General features: G+C 46.7%; 5 protein-coding genes across 5 annotated transcripts; 2 read left to right on the forward strand and 3 right to left on the reverse strand.

Annotated features, from left to right (window-relative positions):
- Positions 1 to 3,506: 3,506 nt before the first annotated feature.
- Positions 3,507 to 5,511, reverse strand: LOC112902263 (NAD(P)H dehydrogenase (quinone) FQR1-like). The gene is made up of 2 exons (XM_025971237.1): positions 5,135 to 5,511; positions 3,507 to 5,025 (listed from the first exon to the last, which is right to left on the reverse strand). Exons 1-2 carry the CDS (start codon positions 5,155 to 5,157, stop codon positions 4,518 to 4,520), a joined length of 531 nt encoding a protein of 176 aa, XP_025827022.1. The 5' UTR covers positions 5,158 to 5,511; the 3' UTR covers positions 3,507 to 4,517.
- A 2,708-nt stretch (positions 5,512 to 8,219) lies between these two features.
- Positions 8,220 to 12,281, reverse strand: LOC112902254 (putative GPI-anchor transamidase). Its single transcript, XM_025971224.1, has 10 exons — positions 11,937 to 12,281; positions 11,134 to 11,175; positions 10,896 to 11,040; positions 10,488 to 10,717; positions 10,275 to 10,332; positions 10,074 to 10,151; positions 9,878 to 9,966; positions 9,116 to 9,197; positions 8,848 to 9,021; positions 8,220 to 8,619 (listed from the first exon to the last, which is right to left on the reverse strand). The coding sequence occupies exons 1-10, from the start codon at positions 12,134 to 12,136 to the stop codon at positions 8,482 to 8,484; spliced, it is 1,236 nt and encodes a 411-aa protein (XP_025827009.1). The 5' UTR covers positions 12,137 to 12,281; the 3' UTR covers positions 8,220 to 8,481.
- Positions 12,282 to 13,211: 930 nt separating this feature from the next.
- On the forward strand, positions 13,212 to 16,898 carry LOC112901288 (tetraspanin-2-like). Its single transcript, XM_025970171.1, has 2 exons — positions 13,212 to 14,042; positions 16,345 to 16,898. The coding sequence occupies exons 1-2, from the start codon at positions 13,536 to 13,538 to the stop codon at positions 16,642 to 16,644; spliced, it is 807 nt and encodes a 268-aa protein (XP_025825956.1). The 5' UTR covers positions 13,212 to 13,535; the 3' UTR covers positions 16,645 to 16,898.
- Positions 16,899 to 17,321: 423 nt separating this feature from the next.
- Positions 17,322 to 18,954, reverse strand: LOC112901298 (CASP-like protein 2D1). Its single transcript, XM_025970181.1, has 3 exons — positions 18,649 to 18,954; positions 18,221 to 18,332; positions 17,322 to 17,848 (listed from the first exon to the last, which is right to left on the reverse strand). Exons 1-3 carry the CDS (start codon positions 18,789 to 18,791, stop codon positions 17,558 to 17,560), a joined length of 546 nt encoding a protein of 181 aa, XP_025825966.1. The 5' UTR covers positions 18,792 to 18,954; the 3' UTR covers positions 17,322 to 17,557.
- A 3,626-nt stretch (positions 18,955 to 22,580) lies between these two features.
- Positions 22,581 to 24,549, forward strand: LOC112874998 (cytokinin dehydrogenase 7-like). The gene is made up of 3 exons (XM_025938657.1): positions 22,581 to 23,193; positions 23,290 to 23,696; positions 23,797 to 24,549. The coding sequence occupies exons 1-3, from the start codon at positions 22,581 to 22,583 to the stop codon at positions 24,391 to 24,393; spliced, it is 1,617 nt and encodes a 538-aa protein (XP_025794442.1). The 3' UTR covers positions 24,394 to 24,549.
- The last annotated feature ends 2,494 nt before the right edge of the window (positions 24,550 to 27,043 follow it).

The raw sequence follows: 27,043 nt of genomic DNA on the forward strand, positions 1-27,043 counted from the left end.
ACATATACTATAAAATAACACGCCTTTTATCTTCGATGGCGCATATCATTATGCTCTACATATTTTTTTTTAAAAAATACACTATTGATGGATAATTCTTTTCGGATTTAATTAAATAGCTGAAAAGGACATCCAAGGGAACTCTGACACGGGTGCACTTTCGGAGGCACGAAGCGCGTGCCATCCCTTTTCCCCGTGGACGCGACCGTGGCATGTTTGCTCCAAGACAAGCAGATGTTCCAAACATGAAAAGAACATGCTGCTGCATGCCTGCATGCTGTGGGCTGTGGCCCAAACATGTCTAACAATCCTAATCTATACAGCATTTGCTATGAATTAGGAGCATTTGTGTTCTTACCCCATACTTTACAGTGCAATTGTAATTTTACCTTTATTTTTTTTAACTTTGTAAGTTTGCCCTTACCATTCACAACTCACGAACCAACGCGATTTTGTTCCTAGTCAACGCGAGAAGTCGCATCCCCCCCCCCCCCCCCTCCCTTCCTTATTTTTCTTTTCTCCACAAGGAACAGTTTTTTTGAAACAAGGTTGTTAAAATGCATGAAGGACCTTTGGTGAACAAGGATGAAAGTTTGACGGTGCGCCGTAGTATTTGCAAGTTAAGTGATTCATGTGAGAATTTGGTGCTAGTTTAGTGATGCGCTATACATTCTACTCTTCTTTTTTAAGCACTAATTTTTTTTGAATTTTCCCTAAAAACGATCTTGACTCTACTTAGGGCGGATCCAGTGTAGGGGTGGGGGGCTGGAGCCCCCTACCCTCAGGCAGCCTATGGAGCCTCCGATAATTTTCAACTATGAATGAAGAAGAGGAGGAAGAAGTAGGAGGAAAAAGTAAAAGCGAGGAGGGAGGAAGAAGAAGGAAAAATAAGCCCTCTAAATTTAGATTCTAGATCCACCTCTGACTCTACTCATCCTCTACCATGCATCTAACAACGATGAATGAACATATACTGTATATATTGTTCCGTACCAAGACGACATTCGTACGCGTCTGCAAGTGTTTAACGATTCTCCAAATTCCGCCGGGTAAGAAAAAATCACGAGCATCATGTGTGTCCAAGATCCGGTTTTGGCACATGCATGCATGCTAATCATCATCAGACGCGTCAGGTGCTAGGTGTGCGTAGTGTGTGGGAGCATTGGAATACAGATCGAGTTACGTTCTTAATTACACAGCAACACGTATCATCATTATTTTTCATACAAAGAAAGAAAATCACATGCAATTTTATCATTTCACCCACTTTTTGTCGATAACCTAGTTTACTTGCGGCACGTGCCATGGTCGATCATCCCTGGCCTGCCTGGTTATTATTCATCACATCACATCACAGGACGGGCACACTAGCTAGCTCAGATCGATCAGCTCGACCTCACCATGCCACGAGGGATTCAGCCTCTGCGGTCGACTGCAGTGACCGACACGCGGGCCCGACGGGCGCCAGGGCCCACATGCACTGCCATGAGTCCATGACACCAGAGACCAGCCAGCAGATCTGCCGCAGCCTGCAGGCACGTCCGGACGCGTTTCCTCCCCCATTTCTTTTCCTTCATCGAGATCCGTCGGTCGATCTTCGTAGCACCCCCCATAGAAAAATGGAAGATTGGGTGCGTGCGCGGTGAAAGTGAAACACCAATCAAGAAATTAAATTAGTTAAAGCACACCCGGCCATTGATTGCTCCATGCACACGTACATGCATGGTCGCTGTGTGCGTACGTGCTGGTACCCTTGACGAAAAGGAAGCAGCAACAGTGGTTGCAACCAGTGCACGCACGGCGACTGATTACAGTTTTGGTTTGCTTAATAAATCAGGAGTGGCTGGTAGTAGTAATTAGCTTGGCGTGCTAAGACGGCCATTGATGGAGCTCGACGAGTACATTGTACATCGTCCGGCAAGTTGGCTGCAAATGAATAACGGGAGCCCTTCTTGATCTTTCTGATGAAGAAATGCGAAGAACTGAGCGTGTGACCACGGACGGCGCCTGTAGCTACAACGGGAAAGGTCACGAGGACCGTACCGTCAACACCGGACAAAAGATAGATGATCATAACACCAGCTGGCCGCCGGCATTGCAGATGGATGGACAAAAGATAGATGAGGATACCATAGTGATGATCCGTAGTTTACATCCTCATCAGCCATCATTATACTCAGAGCTCCCAAGTAAGCCAGGAAGCGTGAAGGTTAAGACTTCAACCTACATTCTAACAGAAAGGTAAAGAAGATGTTAAAGATGCAGGTTGTCGTCCTAAAGAAACGCCAGTCGATCAGCGGCTTAGACATCAAGCGTGCATGGTCTCTCGCTGCATCCTTTGTGCCAGATTTCATCCTTGTACACACACATGTAGAAAAAGTAGCATGCACGCTACGACATTTTCAACGCCTTCACGTGCAGTTTGTTTTGCTTTGTGGATGGCCGTTGCTCGTTTCGGGGTTCCCAGCACACAGTACGTACCTTCCTGTTGCCGCGAGCGATAGACAAAACTGGTCCAGGACAGCCAAGGCCAGCGCAGACCGCAGAGCGAGTGAATGCGAGAGGAAGATACCAGCACGTACCTGCCGTATGACACAGCTTTGCATTGGGCTTGTACTTTTAAGCAGGTTACTGTATCCACAAGGGTTGTATGCCTCCTACACATATGAAGGCAGATATCTCAATGTTCTTGCGTGTCGAATTTAACACTCACATCACATGATCAGATGCAACCGCAGTCAGAGAGATCAGTGTGCAATGCTCTAACTGGCTATGGTGTTCTTGTGTTCCAAACAAGCTCTAAGATTTTGATCCAACAACTTAAACTGGCTTACTACACTGTATCAACACCAGATAGTAATAAACCGTTTTTTTCCGATCCATACCTTTGTGTCCCTAAGCCTGATGGCTTAATAAGAATACTACTAGCCCTCCATCTTCTGGTCCAAGTTCCCCAACTGAAGCACAAGCAAGCTTCGCTAAAGAGAACGCTTGAAGCACAAGCCGGTACTGTCAGGGTCTCAGGGACCATGTAAAAGTAGTGCCCTGAGGAAAGATGTTGTCCCTATGAATGCTCAGTGCTAGCACAAAAGAAACTGTGGAGCTTTTGAGGAATGGAGAGGTTCAGGGCCGGGGCATATCTAAAGGACTTGGGAAACACGAGAACATCGTCAACTTTAGAGCGGAAGGAATGTGCAGGTGTCATCACTTGACCTCTAAGCTTGTTAAGGATTGGGAATGGAATCGTCACTTCGTCAGCTGCCCAGCTCACGTTAAATCTCCAGGATGCATAACTACTATAGTCACTAGTCAAGAAAGGCTTTACGGTATTCTCAATCCAAAAATTAAGGAAATAATGGCTAGCCAAAAGTTCGAGATAATGGTTAAGGAGGATTTGAGTAAACGATAAAAAATGTGGAACAAAATGAACATCTTTGTATAAAAAAAGCTGAACAGTAAATTAAAAGGCTACTCATAGGATAAAAAGAGAACATTTCATGTAATGAACAAAGTTGTCAAAGCTATTACCTTTTTGGCCTATGTTCTTGGTATAAATCATCAAACACATTCTACACCCTCTAGATTGGTATAAATCATCAAACATATTCTACACCCTCTAGTTAAAGTTAGTGGAGGTTGTTAGACCTCGCACATAAACATTTCTGCTTACATTGCTGCCCCCATGTTACTCTACTACAAAGTACCAATGACACGTGAGTACTTCTGACCACGGAAAATGCCCTTTCTTGTTGTTTAACCTCGCCTTGGGGTTAGCACAGTCCCTTCCTGGACTCTAGCTGTTTGGTGACCTTGATAGAAGTGCAGGAAAACTAGCACATACTGTACCTAACAAAAGCATTACCAACTCCCAATCTTGCTCTGTTATTATCCATATATTTCTAACCAGCTTGATATCTCTGATGTAACCAACTAATCCTAAACTTTTACTTTTCATATTCAAGTCCTTGTTTTATGTTGGTGTCTCTTTCAAGCACAACCGACTTGACAAGCTGACAGTCTTCTCTGAAGTCTGAATTTTGGGGCACCTTTTCTCTGGAGAAATATAGAACTCCACGAAAGCTTACTTGGTCTTCAATAAAACTAACTATTTCAAGCACTTCATGTTTGAGTCCCCAGTCCCCACAAGTCACGACACTACAAAACCCAAAAAGAATCATGCACCTCAAAGTGTGTCTCGATTCAATCCAAAACCAACTGCAGATTGACAGATGTTCCTCTATTCCTCCATGAGCCCTTTCTGCCTAACTCTCTAGCTTGCACGGAGCACTATGCACACTTTTATGATTTCCTATCAGATCAGCCATATCATCCATATATTTTGTTCATACTGACGGAATTCCGTTGAACCAATATAGGCAGTGTTTGGTTTCGCTTTTAATCGGATTCTCAGTGGGGAGAAGCGAGAATCCCACCCAAACGCTCCGATTAAAATCGGATGGAATCGACCACTCGATTCTCCCCACCACCGCATTGCACGTAAGTCTCGATTTTCTCCATCACGAGCGCCGACGGCGATTCTCCCGATTCTTCCCACCCTGCCCTCCCTCCCGACCCCTTCTCCTCTCTTCTCCAGGCGCTCGCCTCCGGTCCCCGCTCGCCCGGTCGCGCCGCTCGCCCCGCTCCCCTCTCCCTGCTCGCGCCGCTCGCCCCTGCGCGCCCGCGTTCGCCGGCGAGCCGGTGGAGCAGAAGATGCCCGCGGGCTTGCCGGCGAGCCTCTGCTCGCACCAGAGGTCGCTGGTGCCGTCCAGGAACGCCTTGAGCTGCGCCGGCAGCATGCCGAACCTGGTGGGGAACCCGAAGAGGACGCCGTCGGCCTCCACGAGCTCCGCGGGGGCGATGGCCGGCACGCCCGCCCGCTTCGGGGGCGCGCCCATCTTCGCCAGCGCCTCGCCGGAGAGCGTCTCCGGGACCTGCCACAGCGTCGCCTCGACGCCGGTGACGGACGCGGCGCCCCTCTGGATCTCCTCCGCCAGCGTCGCGACATGGCCGTACGTGGAGTAGTACCTGCGACGTGCTAACTGATTCAGAACACCAATAGCTGGGAAAAGAAAAAAAGGACACCCGATTGAGATCAAATGGTGTCCAGACTGACTGACCGAAAAGGATAGCTTACACGATGTAGATCTTGGTCGCCATTGGAAGCTTGTTGGATCGGAGCTTGTAGCTTTGAGCAGGCAGAGAGTGGAGATGGAGACAGGAGAGAGCTAGTATTTCTAGTAGCTTGGTTGGAGCAGTGGTGTGCTGCGGAAGATTGGGGGAGAAGGGCAGGCCGTCAAAGCATCTGGCCTCGTCTCGTGTGTCACGCACGCAGCGTCGCAGGGCATGGCTCGGGACACAGGACTCAGGGGCAAATAGGTCATTTTACAGCCAGAACAGATAATCCAGTAGAAATAATCAGGATTGCCAAACACCCCAGATTCTTCAGACAGCGGATTCTTCAGACAGCGGATTATCAGAAAATCTTGATTCTCAGATAAGCGATTCTCAGATAAGCGAAACCAAACAGGGCCATAGACAAGATACCAGGAAACATAGGCCAAAGAATACGCACCGGCATAGGTCCTGGGTAAGGCAACTAGCCCCCACGTAATTTCCATTTCCTTTTGTAAAATCATTTGAAGATGCAAGTAGGCACCCACTTCACAGTTCCAGAAGCCACATCTTTCATAAGGTATTGAGCAAAAAGTTTTAACCTTGCTTGCCTGTACAGAAACTGGGATTGCCAGATAGGAATCTGAAATCTGAAAACCAACTACTGAGTTTCAGTAATTTGTCTTCCGGTTCCGTGTCCATAATTCCAGACCAGCACGGTAACAGTCATGCATAGATGTCAACACATTTGCCAAAGAATTCAGCACGGGCACCAAACGCACAGGTATGCAGTTGCCATAGCTGACAGTTTGTACCATGGTTCATCCGACAAGGCCCCCCATCAGACACCTAATGCAAACAATCCAAAGCTTTGGGTTCGAAAGCAAACCGGTGTGCCAGCCCTTCATTCGTACTAGCACATATAGCCAACAAGCCAGCATCTGGTGAATCCAGAAAATGCCAGATATGGCATGTCCATGCTCAAGCTGTTCATCCTTACAATCCAAGGATTTCCTTTTGCCCTTTCCTGCTTTCCAACTGCATACTTACCTTCTCAGAGGCTGGTCCGTACCCTTAAAAATCATCTTTCATTGACACACCACCAGCTGTAAGTCAGTAGAAACAACAAACTCAGCTCCTATAAGGATGGTATAATATGCCATACGGCACATTTTGTCTGGAAACCTTCATCATCTAACCAACAGCAGTTATTACGGAGCATCCAACAAAGAAAATATCTGACGAAGTGGCATGTAGGTATTTGCTAGTTGGGTAAGTGCTGACTGTAGATCGCTGGGACCACTTTACCTTAATGGAGAACAGCATAGATAGCACAGAAGCTTTTCCTCCGTTATCATAACCCTGGCAATGACTTGCCATATACTGATCCTGCCTGCAAAAAGTATCATGCAACAGTGCACTCCCACTGCAAATCTAAAGCACTCTCTGTAGTGTGCAACAAGCATTGAGCTGTCCTGAAATCAGACCACTCTGGATAGCATGTCTGGTAAATGCAATCAACACTTTATCTTTGCTTTGCTTGAATACTTTGTATGTGAAAGAAACTCTCTAGCATAAAGCAAGAGAATATTGATGGATGGGATGACACTCAGGCTTGCTACCAGATACCAGGACCAGAACAAGGCCAGTTAGCAACAAATCCATTTCAGTAACTCAGGACCCAGGAACGGGGAAGATGACAGAAGTGAATGTAAATAAACTTTGTGATCTGTTACTTATGACCATTTTTCCTTGCAAGAGCCCAATACATGGGGAAGACCAAATCAGAGACATTTAAGAGCATCCTCTATTGATCCCACTCTTGTAACAATGCAGACACAAGCACTGTCAGCTAAACTTGCTGCAATGCTGTGAAGCTGGGGAAAAGAGAACATTTCTAATCAATCATGGAATATCTTCACTGATCTCCATCCATATAAACACTCCCAATTTTCCACAAATAGATTCTAATTTGAACAATTCATGAAATTTAAGGAAAAATTAAGTGTAACAAATAAAATTTGAAACAGAATATATTGAGCACCCCAGTATTACACACGTACAATGAGACTAGCAGGTGACTCAGATGATTATTTGGAAGCAATTTTGTCACAAATCAGCAGACATATTCACTAGTCAGCATTCAGGAAATAATAGAGAGAGTTAACTCTATAGAGCAGCTATGCCATATTTCTTTACCCCAATGCGATGGGAAACATTACAAATGCAAGGGGACACAAGTAACACGGTAAGATGTAAGAGTTCTGCAGCATATATATTGTAATGACAGCGAGTACAAAAAATACAAAGTTTGATGGCGATGTTGATGCCAAATAATTTCCTATACAGGTGGCAATGCTCCATAAGGAAAAAAAAAATTCCGTTGCAGCATCGCCAGCCCATGTGGAGCATGATCAGGCATATTGGTTTGATACATGAGATTAAAATACATGTCTTCATGTAATCGTGTAATGAGATTAAAATACATGTCTTCATGTAATCGTGTAATGTTGAAGCCAACTGTAAAACCTTAACAGTTACACATAAAGTTTGCCCCTGAAACCATAAATTGGACAGAAAACATGGCACTGGCAGGTTGGGGCGGTCTGTGGTTACACTTGTGCCCACCCTATAAGCTGACACGCTCACATGGAAATGGTAAAACTGTATTGTAACTTGTAAGGCATTCAGCATGTGCATACTTGACTAAACGAAAGTTGCAGCCTCAACGTGGCATTGCTGCACAAAATTACGTCAAAGGTATACATGGCTATATGCTTTCTGTAATGCACTAAACTACAGTATGGTAATGGAACACAGAAGAAGTGCTTCTTAATGATGATTGTTTTCCTTGATACATAAAGTATACAGTATATATTTCTTACTTTGCGCACAACAAATTTACAAACTAATCCGCATGCAAACAGGTTTTTTGTAAGAAGAATCTCACCATGCAACAGGCTTCAAAAATTTCAGTATTGACCTATTATTCTTTTCATCCAAGACCTGAATATGGATACATTAATATTTCAAAAGCTGCATGCAGAAAAGCTCTACTCAAATGTTCATCAAAACAATCAAACTGATCCAGATATGTGATGCAAGAGTTGTAAAGCTTATCATCAAATTATACCCAAAAGATCATGTTAAACAATGAGTACTAACATAGTAGAACAGAAGTTGCATAAAAGAACTACATACGTTAATTTAGAATCAATTCTTATAGACAGTAACAAGTTTTAAAAAGGAGAAAAATAAAAAAGAACCTCCAAAGTTTGTTCTCTATTTTTGATCCCAGTCTCTAGACAGTTAGTATGATTCAGTGCACTGTGGAAGAGAATGGCGTGTGAACAGTACTCTTCATAGTGCCTACATTGATAACCAGGTTGAAAGTGCCAACAATATACCCATAGATCCCAGACCATACAGCACAACAGTGTCAGTATTCTTGCCCTCCAGCTGTTCAAGCAGAACTTCTGTCCATCCATGGGGAATTATTTGCGCCTCCTACATGTTGCAACTTGTAAAGCATTAGCTTCTAAAAAAAATCTCCAAAGCAGGCACGACCCCATTTCCATTATCATGATAATGGAAACCCAACAGTAAATTGGCAGAACTAGAGAAAGTAGAACCAGATAGCATAAGAGAACAAGGACTAGATCATCTAGGCTACGTGACTTGATTGAAGCAAATAACCTAGATGCCATCTCAAAACTTTCTCAAGCTAACATTCACCTTTTCTCTGTTTGATCTTCTTGCACTAGCCTCATTCTTTGACATGAAATGATCATGTCGATTATCTCTGATGGACATGGGAGTTTCATCGTCATGTGCAGCCAAGAAACCTGTGTAGGCTGAATCTGTATGAAGAGTCTTCATGACTGATCCAAAGAAATTTGTCACAGGCACCTGATCAATGAAAGAAAAATAAAGAGAAAAGGAGATTGTGTGAACAATCAAATGGTGAATTACAACCCAGAAATATATATTATTTCATAAATACCTCATTTAAGGACCTCTCATAAAGATCCATTCGATAATATGCAGTAGACATCAGCATTGAACGATCATATGAGTTGAAAAGACTGTAACGTAAGAAATACGAACGTTATTGAAATACAATATGAACATAAGTGCATTACTATTTGGAGTTACTTGGCTACACTATTTTTGACATGTAAACTGAATATAGTTCAATGTTATCCCACAAAGTTTTAGTACAGAACATGACACAACATATTCCCAGAGGTCAGTAAAGTTAACCAAAACAATGTTTGAGAATGGTAATAGCAATAATTTGTTTGGCAGTTTACTATGGCTTCTTTCAGCAGATATTCAATATAGTAGTGTATCCTCTTTGATCTCTAGTGCCATTTTCATCTTTGCCATGCTTGTTGTAAAAAATTAGATGCTATTCTTATGTCCCACAATATAGGCCCCAATGTGACCACATAATAGCAGATATGATAAAGAGTTTGCCAATTGCCATAAGAGAATTTCAATTTCTTATATGTTACCAAAGATAGTGTGCCGATATAGCCCTTCTACTATTATTTTATCACGTGAAAACCATCAAATGGAACGACAGACTCAATCACATGTTATATTTAACGAGCCATGTTTTTTTATTCAATTCACATCATTGTAAGACCTAGAACAGGAATAACACATTCTATATGGAAAAAATTTACCATACAGAAAACTTGTTAGATCATCAGTATGCATAACATAAGCAAGAGCATTTAAGCCTGTGTTACACTTTTACCTGTTCAATGAGGCATTGCTATACATATTCAGTTTCTCAAAGAAAGCAAGTGTATAATAGGTAAACCTATCAACAACAGAAACACCAATCTGCCACCAAAAAAAAAATCAGATGGATAAGCTTCATGAAAATAATAAGGCAAAATACATTCGCAAAGAATATCTGCCAACATTGAAAGTGGAAAGCATTTACTCACATCTGAATCAAGATGGTGAGAATAAGAGTTTTCACCCTTCATGCTGCTACCGATCGCCAATACACCAGGTGAATGAAGCTGCAGATATAAAATATGTCATGTATGGCCACAGAGATATAGTATAAAATTTATAGTAATGCGGTAAAAGTTGACATGGCCCATGTGTATATTGCAAGAAGTATTTCTACAAGTGAAACAAACCTGTGAAAAGAGAGTAGCAGCTTGGCAAGTATCTACCATTATCAGCAGCTCTTTAAATCTGAAAGACGGATAAAAGAGAAGAGGTCAGAACCTACAGTTTTAACCTGAAGGGGGTAAGGAAGCATCTGATTGTTGAAAATTCCTTGATTTGTACCTATCGGAGTCTTTTACGCTAAAATGCAAACAATAAATAAACTGATAAGAATAAACCACCTATGTTTCTCCTTCATCTGCTTCACTGCATCTGCTAAGTCATGGCTCTGAAGCTCTTCAGAATCTTGGAACTTCAAAAACTCATCCCCACCATGCCCAGTCATGTACAGAAGAATATGGCTTCCTTCATCACTTAGCAGACGCTTTGATCTTGGTACCGCACTTTCATGTCTGCCAGTCAAAACTCTCAAAAAGTTTTCAACTGTTACCTCGTACCCTCGATAATCAACCTGTCATGGAACATGTAGAAATGGATAAAATTAAACTATTTTCATTTTCCATTAGTTTAACATATAGACAGACAAGCATCAAGTACTCTAAAGTATTCTGAAGTCCACCATATAGCATTCTTAGGCACTATGATGTTATGGTTCAGCAACAATATTTTCAGAGTGCAGAGAGGTTCACCTCAACATTGTCACCATAAAGATTTAGCTGGTGGTTCTCATTGTTGAAAACTTGGGCAGGATAACTGTTCCTAGGATTGCAAGCCATATCATCCGCCAACATAAGTATGATTCGCTCATCAGGTATTCCTAATCTCTTAACAGTCCTAAAAGGAACCAAAAAAAAGAAAAGAAAAAGATATAATAAGGAACAATATGTAGACAGGACAACCCCACATGAATCTAGTTCAACATGCTACCTGTACAAAGACAGAGTATTCGCCATATGTCGATAATTAAACCTGGGAAAATCAACAATAGTTGGTTATAATTATGTGCAGATAATGCCAAATCATCAGGAACCTAGCTGAATGCTATTGCCATATTAGATTATGAAAGCTTAACAAGGATAAATCACCCTATAATTGAACAGACATGCAAACCTATTGGCATATAGACCAGAACTTTCTGTAGGAATTAATATGAAATTCGTAAGCCAGTGAGTAGATTTGCATTAACATAGTTGAAGCATTTGAACTTTGAATCCATAGTTCTTGCACCCCACACCCCGGTGAGAAGCTGACAGCTTATAGTCCAATTACCCCAGTTGAGATCTCAACTACAAAACTAAATCATGTTTTGTTAATAAGCACGGATACTGCAGTGAAATGAGTAAAACCATTATTTATCGGAAGCTCAAGAATTCCCAAATGTGGTTCCACACGCAGTATAAGCATTATTAACTCCGCCCGAATAGAACCAACCAATGATGTAAGCAAGCAGCCCATTACTGCTTGAATGCACCGACACTGATTCGGGAGCTAGCAACAGAGATGCACAAGCCCGAAAACTAGTAACGCCAGGACGAATTAACAGGCGCGATCCGCTTCCAAATCGAGTCGGAACTCGCATCAAACGCGCTACTCGCGACGCCCGCCCGAAAGCACGCGCCCCGCCGACCGATCCAGCACACCGCCACCGGACCGGATCCCCAGCCAGCTGAGCAGGGACAGGGAGGGGCAGACGACTAACCAGAAGCGGAGGATAGGGAGGAGGTGCTCACCAGAATCGGGAGGTGCAGACGAGCACGGCCCAGTTGTTGTTGTGCATCGCAGCGGTGGCCGCCGCCGCCGCCGCGGCGGGGTAGGAGGAGGAGGAGGAGGAGGAGGAGGCGAGGAGGAGCCCGGGCAGCAGCAGCGCCGCGAGGTGGGTGAGCGCGCGAGGGGGCCGCGGGGGCACGGCGCCCCGGATTCCGGACGCCATGCCGGCGCCGGCGATGTGGGGGAGGGTGGCGTGCGGGGCGCGCGAGTAGGGGAAGCTGCCGCTGGTCGGGGATCAGCAGGGAAGACCGGAAGAGGAGCAGCAGCTCGCCGTGGCCGCCGCACGCGAACACTAGCGCTGCAGGCCGGCTGAGAGATGGGCCGAAGAGGGCCGGCAAGCTGTGGGCCTTGAGTAGGCACCTAACGAAGGCAGGCTGGACAGGGAGCGGGCCGTGTTGAGGAGGTCGGGTCGGTGCGGCACGCGCGTCCGCCGCCGACCCACATCTGGCGGGCTGGGCCAGTGGCATCCGCACACGATGAGACCACGTGGCGTCTCCGTGTACGGCCCACGACGCGACTCGGCTCTTGCTTTGCTTTGCTTTCCCAGCAGAAACGGACAAGGGGGACAACCGATCGGGTGGGCTTTTCCACCAGGCCACTCGCGCGTGTCGAGAGCTCGAGCTCGCCATGTGCATCGTGTCGCCGGATCCTTCGCGCCCGCCGTCGCAGGCGGAGCCGGACGCACGACGACATGCCGGTTGATTTCTCTTTGTTTATTCGTGCGGAGCCTTCCTCTCTCTCGCGGCCTTTACGTCCAGGCGAGAAAGAAGGCGGCGGAAAGGCGAAGCACGGTGCCAGCGCGGCGTCGTCACTTCCAGAGAAAAGAAGCCGGGCCACGGACGGAAGCGCACAGCGCCGCGATCCCCGGCATCCATCTGGTAGCTTCCAGAGGGCAACACAGTGCCGGGCCCTTCGTGCTCTTTGTTTCTTCTCCGCACATGCCCTGATGCGTGATGCCCTCCTCTTCAACTCAGCTCTTCTCGCAATCTCGTTGCCCTTGCCCCGGTTGACTAACCATTCAAAGTCTGTCTGGAAGCTCTGAGCTCGTCTTTAAGCTCAGAACGGAGCAGAGAGCTGAAACTTAAGCGCACTAGGCAACGGCACAAAGAAAGCTGCTCACCTGGGACCGTGTGGACGCGTTATCTGTTACCTCTCCCCGTTCACACGTGTGGCATGCCGCGTACGAGCGAACCGACCGTGCCTTCTCCTACGCCACCGTGCCCTGCCCGACGCCCACCTCGAATCCCACACCACGCGCACGCGCACAGGTAGCCCTCGACACGCCACGGATCCGCAACGTCGGCAGTGGGCCACGCCGAACAAACCCTTCCCGGACCCACACGTCAGCCTCCCCCCGAAACCCCCGCCACCTTTCCCCCAAAGCCCCCTCTTTTTATGCCCGCCCTTCCGGTCAGCCAATCCGGTCATCGCCATTCGCCAGCCACCAAACCCACGCAACAGTCACACAGCCGCGCGCAGCGCAGCAGTCACCTTGCCGCCGCCGCCGCCGCCGCCACCGCGCCGGCAGCCAGCTTAGCTTACCCCAGCCCCAGCCGCCTGCCATGGCGGTGAGCAACAACATCACGGCGTGCGTGACGCTGCTGGCGCTGATCTGCGCGGTGCCGGTCATCGCGTCGGGGGTCTGGTTCGCCTCCGCGCAGGGCGACGAGTGCGCGCGCCTGGCGCGGTGGCCCGTCGCCATCCTCGGCGGGCTTCTCCTCCTCGTCGCCCTGGCGGGCTTCGTCGGCGCCTACTGGAACCGCCGCCGCCTCCTCGCCTTCTACCTCTTCGCCATGGCCGCGCTCATCGTGCTCCTCATCGCGCTCCTCGTCTTCGCCTTCGCCGTCACGCGGGGCTCCGGCGCGTACCCCGTGCTCGGCCGCGCCTACGACGACTACCGCCTCGACGGATTCTCCATGTGGCTGCGCGGGTACGTCTCCGACGACCCCGGTCGGTGGGAGAAGATCAAGGCATGCCTCGCCGTCTCCGACACCTGCAAGAAGCTCCAGCGCCAGGCCGCCTTCGTCAACGCCGAGCAGTTCTACCAGTCCCGACTCGCGCCGCTCCAGGTAATAAATTCAGCTCGCTTCCACTCCTGTCATCCTGCCCAGTGCCCACACACATTTCACCTCCTCATCAGACATCACTGTTTGACTGAGCTCATGAGATTTCATTACCGCGATTTTTCTTAATACAGTACTACTTTAAAATGCACTACAAGCTGTGAACTGGTAGTAATAGCATGGTTCAAATGCAAAAAAAAATGTCAACATTTGAAAAGGAGTTGCCACTTTGAGCATGGACATTGGTAGGTACAGTAGCTAGTGACACATTGGTAGGTCTAAGAAAAAAGAAAGGAACAATTTTTATGCTTCAGGATCCATCAATCAATCTGGACCCATCTAGAGAGATGCTAGATGGTAGTACTACTAGAAGGTGATAGGAGGAATCAGATGACAAGCTTTGCGACGGGGATTAGAAAAGGATGCGGTTAATCATCGGCATCTTTACCGTCACTGCGGCGTGGGCCTCCTCGCCTTTCGCCACCGCGCTATGATGCCAAATGGTCTAAAGTGGCATCCATGTGTAGGTCCAAATAATAATTAAGCTTTTCTCTTGAACGAATCGGAAGCTGATGTAGACCGGGCACATAACTTCGTGGGGGGTGATTTCTTGGTCGGAAAAAGAAACTCTTTTTTGCAATTGACAACACATGGTTTTACTTGGGACGCGTTCTACTACGAAATTCCCTAAAAATCTCATATCTCGGAGGAGGATTTATACATGTAAGTGCTTACCTCCGTTTTCGAAGTTACAATTTATTTCAGTTGTGTGCTAAGTCAAACTACTCTAGCTTTAATCAGGTCTTTTTGAAAAATACATTAACATCTATAGTACCAAATAAATGCACTATATATATTTCATGAAATTAATTGGATGTTACAAATGTTTGTATGTTCTACAAACTTATAAAAGTTAGGAGTGTTTAATTTATGACAAAGCTAAAGTGATTGTAGTTTAGAACGGAGGAGCCGAGGAGGTGAGTACTATAGTATTCTCCGAGATGCGTCCAAGTGTAACTATATATGTTAGTGCAATAATAGGAAGATGGTCAGAGACAAGGGTCGTGGGACGGTGCATGGGGGACTGAGGTTTATTGTACTCTTGTTTACTGCGGATCTCCGTGCTGGCGCTAGCAATTTCTACTAGTGTACATTTCCATCACCTCGTTCTGGGGCTAAGAACACCTGACAACCTGTTGGTTCTTGGATTGGAGCGAGTATAGCCTACGCTTATGCGTGGCAGCATGGATACAATGATATATATTCATCTCGATCGGTGTCCGCATCCGGGCAGAGTTTGTCTGTCTGTCCTCCGTGCCCGCGCATTCCGGGGGCGGTGGTGGTGGTCTCGTTCCCCCATATCCAGGAACCACCTGCTTGGCTCCATCTCTGAACCCTGATGCAACCAAGAAACTGAAAAGAGAGAATCGAGATAGTCTGATCTAAAAATGACCAAAGGTTTCCAAGGAGGTGGTTTCCTTCTTGGAGGGGAGGAGGGGGAAAGGGGGAGGTGAAAAGCGGCGGATTACAGGGAGGGGAGCGGGGGCACGGTTGTAAAATCTCCTCTTTCTAAACAGCATAAATGATTTTTAGTCACTTGATCCTGTTACTAAACTTTAGCACCTGCTTTTTAGTGACTTTGCTTTGACATCTAGAATTCAAACATGGCATAAGTCCCCAAAGAGGAGCTAAGAGGAGCTAAAAAAAAGGAGTTGAGAGGGTCTACCTCTCATTTTAGTCATTTTATTTGGAACTTTAGTAACTTGGTCCAAACAGAGGGTGACTAAAATTTAGTCACTATTTTTAGTCACTTTAGTTACTTGGATTCAAGGTCCTAAAGCAAAGTGACTAAATTTTAGTCACTTTGGGGACTAAAGTTCCAAACAAAGTGATTAAAAGTGACTAAAAATATTTTAGTCCCATTAATCCCTAAAGAGGAGCTAAAAGGAGCTAAAAGAAGGATTTGAAAGGGTATGCCCCTTATTTTAATCACTTTGTTTGGAACTTTAGTCTTTTTAGTCGTTTTTAGTCACTTGGTCCAAACAGAGAGAGAGGGTGACTAAAATTTAGTCACTGTCTTTAGCCACTTGATCCAAACAGACCCTTACGATACTCTCGAGTAATGTTTAGCTGATTGGTGAGCAAGGTCGTAGCTTCAGCCATCTATCCATCCACTCCGAACTTCACAACACCTGACCTTGCATGTTCAATTTTCAGAGTAGATGTTTTAGCTGATGAAACGACCGGATGTTTCCTGGATTTTTTTTCCCCTTGCAATACCTGACGCTGCATGATGTGCGATGCGCAGTCGGGCTGCTGCAAGCCGCCGTCGGTGTGCGGGTACACCTACGTGAGCCCGACGGTGTGGACGAGCCCGGCGCGGCCGGCGGCGGACCCGGACTGCGGGCTGTGGAGCAGCAACCCCGGCCAGCTCTGCTACGAGTGCGAGTCCTGCAAGGCCGGCCTCCTGGAGGCGCTCCGCGACCAGTGGCACAAGGCCAACATCGCGCTCGTCGTCGCCACCGTCTGCCTCGTCTTCCTCTACCTCATCGGATGCAGCGCCTACAAGAACGCCCAGGCCGCCGCCTTCTTCCGCCACTACAAGTAACTAACTGATCCGTGACGACGAGCTGGCCGCGGCCGGAGCCGCGTGCTGGCGGTCGCCTTCAGTTTGGTTCAGCAAGCTATGTGAATCGTGCTGTGGACAAGTAGTTGTGGTTGATGTGCTTTCTTCAGACTCTTCTTGCTTTGTGGTGGTAGCAGTAGACGTGTAAGATGTGTAACAATGTAAGGTAGTGGAGATGTAAGATTGATGGCCGGGTTGATGTTGAGAATGATCCATTTCGATGTGTTTTCCTTTTCTGCCATCGATCAGCAATGGCGCTAGATCAGTGACCCAAGTGAGATGTTATGGATCATGGGATGGCTCATCGGTTCAGATCCGTCGCTTCCTGCTGCCGGGTCGGGGCAGTCAGATTTGCTGTTAGGTTAGGCTTAGTCAGATTTTGTTCCCCCGTTGTGAAAGAGGATAGCTAGCGGGACCTGTCAGCACGTTCCTCCATTTCATCTTGGTTTTCCCTTTCCAGCTAAGCGCACTGTTCTTGGCCTCTTGCGTCATCGGATGCCACTCGTCCCGACAGCGACAAGGCACGCTCGTTGCATCGCCACATGACCAGACAGTTCGGTCCAGATCCTGAAGATCAACTGCAGAAAACATAAGTCATCTCCCTAATCACATGTCAGCTATTTTCCCCCTATTGTTATCTGCATAAGAATCGAGCGATGTGGGCATCAGTCCATGGCATCTTCAGGTTATCACACAGCAGCACAGGCACGGCTTACTTATTACTGGCTCTCACACTCGATCGATCGCTTTAGTAGAACAGCACAGCACAGCACAGATTGCTGCATCCAGCAGTGCCTCTGGCAATCAGATCATCAGCATCAACACACTTAACAGATTTAACTTGGGGTCAAGACCCATCAGCTAGCCTGTTGGGCTACCGGCACCACCTGTCTGTCTACTTCCCTTGCTCCTGCGCATGCTTGGGCTCAGGCTCGGAGCCGTCGGCGGCGGAGACGACGCCGGGGGGATGACACCTGCTGAAGACCCGGTAGGCGGAGACGAGGGAGAGCGCGACGAAGCAGGCGAGCGCGGCGGCGTGCAGCGCCAGGGACACCGTGGCCCTGCCGCAGAACCGGCCGAAGTAGGAGCACACCTCGCCCCACGACACGTCCCGGTCGCCGTGGCGAGCCAGCTGCAGCACCTCCGCCGCCGCCGAGGCCGACGTCACCAGCAGGTACGCCGACGCCTGCATGTCCCGGGCAATGTCAGCGCTGAGTAATTTTTTTTTCTTTTAATCAGGACCGGTTTGGGGAGCAAGAACATCGTAGGATTCTCTCAACGAATTTCACAGCAAAAAGGAACAAATTTTTTGTGCAAGGGCAGATATCTCTTGCTGGTGTCCACTGTGAAACACTTGTGTACTCTGCTAAAGTTGGGCCGTTTATTGTTTCCTAAATTCCGGCTATTCCTACCTCCTCCTCCTCCTACCCCTGCTCCTAAAGTTGTGTACTCGATGAACAGTTGTCTTCTCACCAAGCAAGTGAACAGCAAGTACCAAAGATGGCATTGAAGTAGCCAATCTAAAAGCGAAAGGTATAAAGAAGATGTTTGGTCAGACCTGATCCAGGACAAGAACCAGCCAATCGTACTGCGCGAAGGACTTGAAGGGCGACAGCAAGATGGAGGCTACGGCGTAGGCAGCTGTGACGGCGTTGATGCCGACCAAATAGCTGAGAGAAAAAAAGATCAATTGAAACTTCTTGGCATCATGGTGTGATTCGGGAATAGTACTAAAGTTTTGCCAGAAACTCCAAAGCAGTACAAGAGCGAAGAAAAAACAAACAAGGGGGAATTATAATAACTTGATTAGAGCGCCTAATTAAGAACTCATTTCACTGAAGAAATTTGATCGTGGTGCTAAGCTCTCATACGTACTCACTGATTCAGCCAAATTCTACCCAAACTTATAGACACGGCAAAGAGAACCAGACGAATTTTGCAGCAGGCAGCAAGCAGCCGAGGCGAACGAGGGTGATGGGCGCTTACGTGAAGCCGGAGAGGTCGGAGAACCTGACCTCCCCGTAGGTGTCGTCGGCCTGCCTGTTGGTGGCCATCTCCCAGAGCGAGGCCACTGCGAGCGGCACCACGCAGAGCCGCAGCGCCAGCTCGGGAAGCCCCATGGCCGCCATGGCCTTTCCTCCTCGCCCTGCTTCACTTCAGTTCAGTGCTTGGCTGAGTGACTGAGTGGAGGAGCCTCACCGCCTAATTTTTTTTTTCCTTTTCTTGGTGTGCGCGTGAAGCAAGGGGACGAACGACGAAGACGACCCTGTGGACTTCGGCGAGCTAGCGGCCAAGCGTGGAGAGCTATATAGCAACATCGCCATGTCCATGTGTTTTGTTTTGCGTGTTGTGGGGTGGTTGGCAATAATAAAGATAATAAAAAGCCGGTTTTGGTTTCGGCCCATTTCGGTAGTGGGGGAGGCCCAGCTGCTTTTTTCTTGCTGCGAGGAGTGCGGGCGATGATGAAGATTGAAGACGAAGACGCCGGCGTGCTTGTGTGAACGGAGCAGTGGAGGATGGAGTTGCCTCTGCATGGTGGAGGGAGGGCTGGCTGACCATGCGGTCCTTGCCCACTAGGCGAGACGGTTACACGCGGCGGCAGCTGCGGCGAGAGTCGAGCACGCGCGTGCTCGCCCGCCGCCGCCGCCGCCCTCTCCAAGTGCCGCCGTGTACATGTGAAAGCTTGAACACCGGGCGGCCGGACGGGGCGCCGCCGCCGCCGCACGCGGGATTCACGAGCACGGCCGCGGCGTCTTGGGAAAGAAGAAACCGGCGTCACGACCGGCAGCCACCTGGCCGTCATCGCGGTGGCATACACGTCGGGCCGGCTGAGGGGCTGACGATGCCACCCGCCCGCCGCGACGTCACGGCTGCTCGTCGGGCCTGGACCGGTCATAACTATTTATTTGTTGGACGGCCGGATTCTTCTGGGCCGGGCCCACGTTGCTCTCGTCGATACCTGGGCTAAAGCAGGCCACCCGCGTCTCACCTTCACGGGCCTCTTTTCACTCGCTGGATTCTTATCTACCCTACATCATCACGAACCGTCTACTACGTCTGTCCCACAAAGAGAGCAAACAATCTTAGCCACACATGATTGCAGGTCGCGGATCCAAGTGGTGGTACGAGTTCTAGGCCAGCGAATTATCTGCTTTGAAAATTTTGGATAGTTCAATTATTTTGTTGATGTGATGCCAATTAAATCTACAAGTTATTACAACTTCAAAGTTTAGTTGTCATCAATGTAACATTTTTAAATTTAAAATACAAATAAAGAATGCTGCGAGTCAAAGTTACAGCTCAAAATCAATTGGTTTGATAATGTCAAAAGCTTCGTACTGATAACAATAATTGGTTAAGAATTTTAAAGTATCCTAACCTAAAATAAATTATATCTTTATTTTGCTGAAAACATTAACTTAAATTCAAGTATTACAATCACCAATGTGCTGGTGTAGCTATGTCTAACTAATTACTAGACAAATTTTTAGTAATAGCTACTACGCATAATTACTAATTACTAGATGTGGTTTAGCAATATGACAATTCGGTTCTATAATTTTTGATCAATTTAATCAATAATTTAACTGCTAAGTATAGAATAATCATTACACCTAGGATGTAGAATATCATTACCGCTACTATGATTAGTCATGGGTAATATATTTCATCTATGTGCTATGCTACACATTATGGGTAGCTACACCTACGGAACAAATTTTCTAATAACTACTGCGTAAAATTACTTGTATTTTTTACTAACGTGATTAGGTAATATTGTAATTCAATTCAATAATTTCTGGCCAGTTCGATTAGTATTTTGACCGTAGAATGTAGAAACATAGAATAACCTCCACACCTCCAAATACGTATACTTATACGTTCAAAATTTATGGTTGGCTGACAAAGAAACATCTTGCTATTATTCTTTATGTCATAAGAAATTAGTTAAACAAACTAAGGAAATCATGGATATAAGTATAAAGAAACTAGTTCATATATAAGTATAAAAAAATTAGTTCTCCACACCTAAGGTGTAGAATAGCACTGTTCATATATTCTATATTCTATATGTAAATTTCAAATACTTGTACTTATAAGTTCAAAATTTATGGTTGACTGACAAAGAAACATCTTGCTATTATTCTTTATGTCATAGGAAATTAGTTGAGCAAACTAACTAAGGAAATCATGGATATAAGTTCTAAAAAACTATTTCTTTGTGTCATAAAAAATCAGTTGAACAAAAAATAAACCTAAAGAAACCATGAATATAAGTCCTAAAACTTACAAGCATTCGCCAAAAATCTTGCCAATACTTAATCAGTTGTGTGCCCATTTTGGATCAGAAATGCAATGATGATGCAGCATGGCTCCGTTTGCGTGTGAGGCGTTCCTCGTTTGTTGGGCTCATGTGGTGTTGCCTCTGACTATATTTAACGAAATGAGGTTGAGCTCCAGTACCATTGTTAAAAATAGGACACGCACGTACAGAATGTCAAAACTTAAACAAAAAAGAACCCCTAAAAGCATGGATTGGAGGAAGGAAAATGCTCTGCTAAGCATATAAAAGAATTACAAACAAAATGCTCTACAACCGTTGACCCAAACCTGTACCTACATTAAGACACATCAGGCGGGGCATCAAGGTCGTCTGAGCTCGTGCATGAACCATCAGGTAACTTGGCCTTTGTTTTCCGGCCTTGCGGCTTCTTTAAAGGGCAGAGAACAGTGAGGTGTCCACCACGAACCCATGGACATCATTCAGGCAGTTGACAAATCTTCAGATTTGATTTGGTCTGAAAAAACATAAACCCCTCGACATTCATGCATCCTTGCAGCCTGCCAATCTTTTATTGTTTCAGTTTTGTTTATTTATACACTAATCCTGCCGTCGGAAGGATATATTTTTCTTCACACCCATCAGTTTAAATTTGTGATCCGACTGCACACGAACTCACGATTAAAATACTGTCGAGTTTCAGAAGAAGCGCTTACATCCCTGTCACTCCGTAGAGTATTCCTGCCGGACATCAACGAACCGGAATGTCAATGGAGGCGTGGAGGATCGTGAAGAGTTCATGCATGCCGTGCTAGAAACCGAGAGTCAGTTTCCAGTTTACCTACCTGCATCATTGGTTGCTCGTCAGGGTTGCTGCCATGTGGACAAAATCTCCTGCCGTCAGTTGATCCCTACAGTCACATGCTTCTTAAGATGGTGGAGTATATATCTAAGTTATTAAGCTAAAAACTAATAGGGTAAATTTCAAAGAACTAAAATTATTAACCTCGCGTTGTAACAAACTTTATTGCTGCTACTTAATAAAGATGCGCATCTCTCCTATGTATTCAAGAGAAAAAAAAAGGTTAGAGACTAACTGAAAGCTTACATTTGGCCACATGTGGTAATCAATTTATATGTTTCTCAGCCTGCAAGGCAGAAGAAAATTTGCTCCGAGTCTCTACCGATTCCGTACTCAATTTATGTGTTTCTCAGCCTGCAAAGCAGAAGAAAATTTGCTCAGAGTCTCTGCCCATTCTTGACCTTAAGAAAGGTGACGCTAGAAAGAAATATTGCTCTGACCAATAATCATTAAGATACTTCCACAAGTCAACATCTCAAAACCAGGAGATGCAGCCTACTCATTAACTATTTTTTTTCCTTGTCATGGTTCAGGTACACACCTTCTCCTTTTGCCAAAAGTCAATCAGTTTGAAAATATTCAGAACAATTTTCAATAGTCCGAAAGCTCTGCTGTACCTCCATTTGTCAACGTTTGCAAGGCCAAATGGTATCCTATAAATACCAGGGATGCTCTAGACCACAAGGACTCATCACAAGCAATCTCTCCTTTTATAGTTTCTATCCACAAAGGTCTTGCCAACACATCCAATTGCGTAGTGGCAGCAAGAGAAGCATGGCAAGAGCTCGTTTTGTGGCACTCGCTCTCATCACCAGCTTCCTCTCCGTCGCTGCCGGCCAGCTCCGGCCATTGCCCGCCGCCGGCCTCCCCGGCGACATTTTCAACCTGGGCATCGCGTCGAGGCTCCGCACCGACCGCAACACGACGGCGAAGGCGTCGACGGACTTCGGCCGGATGGTCAGGGCCGCGCCGGAGGCCGTGTTCCATCCACGCACGCCCGCCGACATCGCCGAGCTCATCCGGTTCTCCGCCTCCTCGCCGGCGCCGTTCCCCGTGGCGCCTCGCGGGCAGGGCCACTCCTGGCGCGGCCAGTCGCTCGCCCCCGGCGGCGTCGTCGTGGACATGCGCTCGATGGGGCGCGGCCACCGCGCCGCCCGCATCAACGTGTCCGCGGCGGCCGGCGCGGAGCCGTACGTCGACGCCGGCGGCGAGCAGCTGTGGGTCGACGTGCTCAGCGCGGCGCTGCGGCACGGCCTCGCGCCGCGCGTGTGGACGGACTACCTCCGGCTCACCGTCGGCGGCACGCTCTCCAACGCGGGCATCGGCGGGCAGGCGTTCCGGCACGGCCCGCAGATCGCCAACGCGCACGAACTCGACGTGATCACAGGTACCATCCCAGCGTTCCGGCATGATCAATGAGCAACAGTAATTTTTTGCTATTGATCTGTTAAGCAACTAACCAGGAGTATCACACCCAATGCAGGAACGGGGGAGATGGTGACGTGCTCCCGGGACAAGAACTCGGACCTGTTCTTTGCGGCCTTGGGTGGGTTGGGGCAGTTCGGGGTCATCACCCGGGCGCGGATTCGGCTTGAGCCGGCTCCAAAGCGGGTGCGCTGGGTCCGGCTTGCCTACTCGGACATAGCCATGTTCACCAAGGATCAGGAGTTTCTCATATCAAATCAAGCCAGCGAGGCCGGGTTCAACTACGTTGAAGGCCAAGTCCAGCTCAACCGGTCCTTCATTGAAGGTCCCAAGTCAACACCCTTCTTCTCCACCACCGATCTCAGTAGGCTGGCTGGCCTCGCTTCGAGGACCGACTCCGCCGCAATCTACTACATCGAAGGCGCCATGTACTACAACGAGGATGCCACCATATCTGTGGATCAGGTACTAACTCGAATAGGAAACAAATTTAATTTCATCATTACGCTTAAACCTACCGCTTTGAATGAAAAAAAGAGTTAACTTGGTTTTGCTTTTGTTATAGAAAATGGAGGCGCTCTTGGATCAGCTAAACTTCGAGCCAGGGTTTGTGTTCACCAAGGACGCGACGTATGTGCAGTTCCTTGATCGTGTGAGAGAGGAGGAGAGTGCGCTCCGGTCAGCCGGTGTGTGGGAAGTGCCGCATCCATGGCTAAACCTCTTCATCCCCCGGTCTCGCATACTTGACTTTGACGCTGGTGTATTCAAAGGTCTCCTTAGGGACGCCAACCCGGCTGGGATAATCCTTATGTACCCCATGAACAAGGATAGGTGGGATGATCGGATGACGGCGATGACCCCAACCGCCGATGAGGATGTTTTCTACGCCGTGAGTCTGCTTTGGTCGGCACTATCAGCAGACGATGTGGAGCAGCTGGAGAGAGCGAACAAGTCGGTGTTGGATTTATGCGCTAAGACAGGCATGGAATGCAAGCAGTACTTACCACACCACACATCTCAAGAGGGGTGGCAACAACATTTTGGGGCCAAGTGGGGCAAAGTTGCTGAGCTGAAGGCCAAGTATGATCCTCAGACGATACTATCACGAGGTCACAAGATCTTCCCTTCACGAGCTGCGGCTGATGGCGTTGCGACTGCCTAATTGGACTTCGGCGTGTAGAGTGTATGTGATAGGTGTTTTGTAGCTAGGGATCAATTTGCACATAATTTTTGAGTTTGTTAATTAGGAGGTAGTAAAAGCCAAACCAGCATTTTTGCTGGATAACTGGAAGGAGGGGCAATTGTAGCTCGACTTGATTTTCGTCTCTTTTTTCTCTTTCATTTAGATCACAGTTGCAGGAAACTTTTGTACATGATTTCCAGTTCAAAGAGGACTGGTTTGCCATTTTCTTCGCCTCCGTAGCACCTCCACGGTCCTTCTTCGCTTCATTTTTCCTCCAAATAGCTAGTTGTATGGACGGTCGATCCAACCAATATACACTAGGCAAAAATGCAAAATGCACTGCAACCATTGATTCCTGGCACTGGTCGAACAAGACTAGGAAAGACATCGATCTTATGGGCATCATGGTGTGGTCTCGTGCATGCATGAAATGAACCACCAGCCGGTAAGTGGGCCCCCGTTTCGGCCTGAGGGATTGATTATTCTTTTTCTTTTTATAATGAAGGATTGATTCTTTAAAGGGCTCACAACGCTGAGGTGTCCACCATTAACCCGTGGAGACTGTTTCAGGCTTTCAGCGGTTGACGTATCAGCATCTTTGATATGGTCAGATAAACATAGCCCCTCGACATTCATGCATCGCTGCACTCTGTTATCTAGTATTTTTTTTATTTACATCCAGTTTAAATTTTTCATCTGAACAGAAGAATTCACAATTATAATCAATATGGTTGAGTTCAAAAAGAAATGCGCTTACGTTCCCGTTACTCCAAAAACTATTCGTGCCGGAAATTAAGGAACCGGAATGTCAATGGAGTTTAGCATCATGAAAAGAGAAGGGCGGGTCATGCTGTGTTAGAAATTGAGAGTCAATTCCTTGTTTACCTGCCTGCATGGCTGGTTGTTAGTCAGGGTTGTTGTCATGTGGACAAAATCTCCGACCGTCAGTTGATCACTACAGATACAGTCACATGGTTATTGCCAGATCACCGTGATGTTCGCTTTGAATGGACCTAATTTTGCATTCTGATTTATTAGTGCTCGCCTGATTTTACCAAGCTCAATTTTTTCATGGTATGGTGACGAATGGGAATCAACAATCTTTTGAAAGGAACGCAAAAAGTGATCAAATTAAGATTACATTTACTTGAGTTTGACTATGTGAAGGCTTACAGTGTGGCCACTAGGCTATATAGTATGTCTTTCTCAGCCTGAATGGCAGAAGGGATATTGATCTCAATTTCTGACCAAACATGTTTCAGAAACTAAAAGAAATCGTTCTGACAAATAATCATTTACATATACTCTCTACAAGTCAAAAACTAAAAACCAGCAATGTGAACACACATAGGTTTTCCCTAGTCACGCTTCAGGTGCATCCCCATAAAATCAATCAGTTCCATAATATTCAGAAAAAAGAAGAAGACACAGCTCTGCTGCACCTCCATATGTCAATGTTTGCCAGGCAGAATGATATCTCATTATCTCCTACTATCCTATAAATACATCGGGAGTTATTGACCTCAATAACACACAAAAAAAATGTCTCCTTTTCTAGTTTCTTATCACTAAAGCAGCCAAGGCTCTCAAGTCATATGCAAGCTATGGTGCGGAATGGGAATTGACATTTCCTAAAAGAAAGACAAAGTGATCAAATTGTGAAACATTTCCTTTTATTGACTAACGCCGAAGCTTACAGTTTGCCCACTATGTTTAGTTTATGTATTTCTCAGCCAGCAAGGCAGAAGAGATATTGATCTCAGTGTCTGACCAAGCATGATCTCCAGAAATGGAAAACGCAATGATAGAAAGGAATTTCTCTGACCAATAATCATTAATATACACTATACAAGTCAAAACCTCAAAACCAGCAGATGATTCCTCAGGTGCATTCCGGTTTCTTTTTTTCCGAAAGTCAATCAGTTCCGAAATATTCAGAAAGATGTTACAGAACTCTTCTGTACCTCCATCCGTCAATGTCTGCAAGGCTGATTGGTGTCCTACATATACCTTGGGGTTCCTGACCTCAGGAACACATAAACATCATCTCCTTTTTTATAGTTTATGGTCACCAAAGCAGCCAACTCCCACAATTCAAGTTCATCACCTCAAGTCATTGTTACGGCGATGAGAAGCATGACAGGAACTTGTTTTGTGGCTGTCGCCGTTCTCAGCGCACAATTTACGCACGTGCAGTGTGTAGGCTTTGAACTCAGAGCCTCACGTGTACCTTCCTTGCCATTTCACCTACAATTGCCGAAATTTTTTGCCCATGTCTCAAGGTATTCCGATCAGCGCCATAACCCATAGGGTCACTAGAAACACTGCATTCTTCTCCTTTGTGGTAGCTTAGTTGCAGGCTAGGCTTCCAGCACCAGAAGCTAGCAACCGATCCAGACCATTGACCGGTAACTGTTCGTCGTCCGGCAATGGCCACTCCCTCGTTGCGTCAGGTACTGCCGCGAACACAGTCCAGAACATGGACAGATACCATCGGCGTCTGTTACATGTATACAAAGATGAACATGAGAGGGTCAAGGTGTGGAAATCTCTGATCACAAGGAAGGAAGTACCCAGGAGATGCCATCTGCGCATAGAGATGCTTTCTTCTAAGAAAATAAGACTTAGA

The sequence above is a fragment of the Panicum hallii genome, chromosome 1, assembly GCF_002211085.1.
Source record: "Panicum hallii strain FIL2 chromosome 1, PHallii_v3.1, whole genome shotgun sequence".
Taxonomy (NCBI): Eukaryota; Viridiplantae; Streptophyta; class Magnoliopsida; order Poales; family Poaceae; genus Panicum; species Panicum hallii.

What these genes read in the sequence shown, in the direction of transcription:
- LOC112902254 (XM_025971224.1), bottom strand. Translation starts at nt 12,136, where the DNA reads ATGGCGTCCGGAATCCGGGGCGCCGTGCCCCCGCGGCCCCCTCGCGCG. An exon ending in TTTATGGTGACAATGTTGAG is followed by an intron (nt 10,718 to 10,895) that starts GTGAACCTCTCT and finishes GTTCCATGACAG; the next exon opens with GTTGATTATCGAGGGTACGA. An exon ending in CTCACCATCTTGATTCAGAT is followed by an intron (nt 9,967 to 10,073) that starts GTGAGTAAATGC and finishes TTTTGGTGGCAG; the next exon opens with ATTGGTGTTTCTGTTGTTGA.
- LOC112901288 (XM_025970171.1), top strand. Translation starts at nt 13,536, where the DNA reads ATGGCGGTGAGCAACAACATCACGGCGTGCGTGACGCTGCTGGCGCTG. An exon ending in CCCGACTCGCGCCGCTCCAG is followed by an intron (nt 14,043 to 16,344) that starts GTAATAAATTCA and finishes TGCGATGCGCAG; the next exon opens with TCGGGCTGCTGCAAGCCGCC.
- LOC112901298 (XM_025970181.1), bottom strand. Translation starts at nt 18,791, where the DNA reads ATGGCGGCCATGGGGCTTCCCGAGCTGGCGCTGCGGCTCTGCGTGGTG. An exon ending in TCCGACCTCTCCGGCTTCAC is followed by an intron (nt 18,333 to 18,648) that starts GTAAGCGCCCAT and finishes TTTTTCTCTCAG; the next exon opens with CTATTTGGTCGGCATCAACG. An exon ending in TGGTTCTTGTCCTGGATCAG is followed by an intron (nt 17,849 to 18,220) that starts GTCTGACCAAAC and finishes CGGGACATGCAG; the next exon opens with GCGTCGGCGTACCTGCTGGT.
- LOC112874998 (XM_025938657.1), top strand. Translation starts at nt 22,581, where the DNA reads ATGGCAAGAGCTCGTTTTGTGGCACTCGCTCTCATCACCAGCTTCCTC. An exon ending in CGAACTCGACGTGATCACAG is followed by an intron (nt 23,194 to 23,289) that starts GTACCATCCCAG and finishes CACCCAATGCAG; the next exon opens with GAACGGGGGAGATGGTGACG. An exon ending in CCACCATATCTGTGGATCAG is followed by an intron (nt 23,697 to 23,796) that starts GTACTAACTCGA and finishes CTTTTGTTATAG; the next exon opens with AAAATGGAGGCGCTCTTGGA.
- LOC112902263 (XM_025971237.1), bottom strand. Translation starts at nt 5,157, where the DNA reads ATGGCGACCAAGATCTACATCGT. An exon ending in GCGACCAAGATCTACATCGT is followed by an intron (nt 5,026 to 5,134) that starts GTAAGCTATCCT and finishes AGCACGTCGCAG; the next exon opens with GTACTACTCCACGTACGGCC.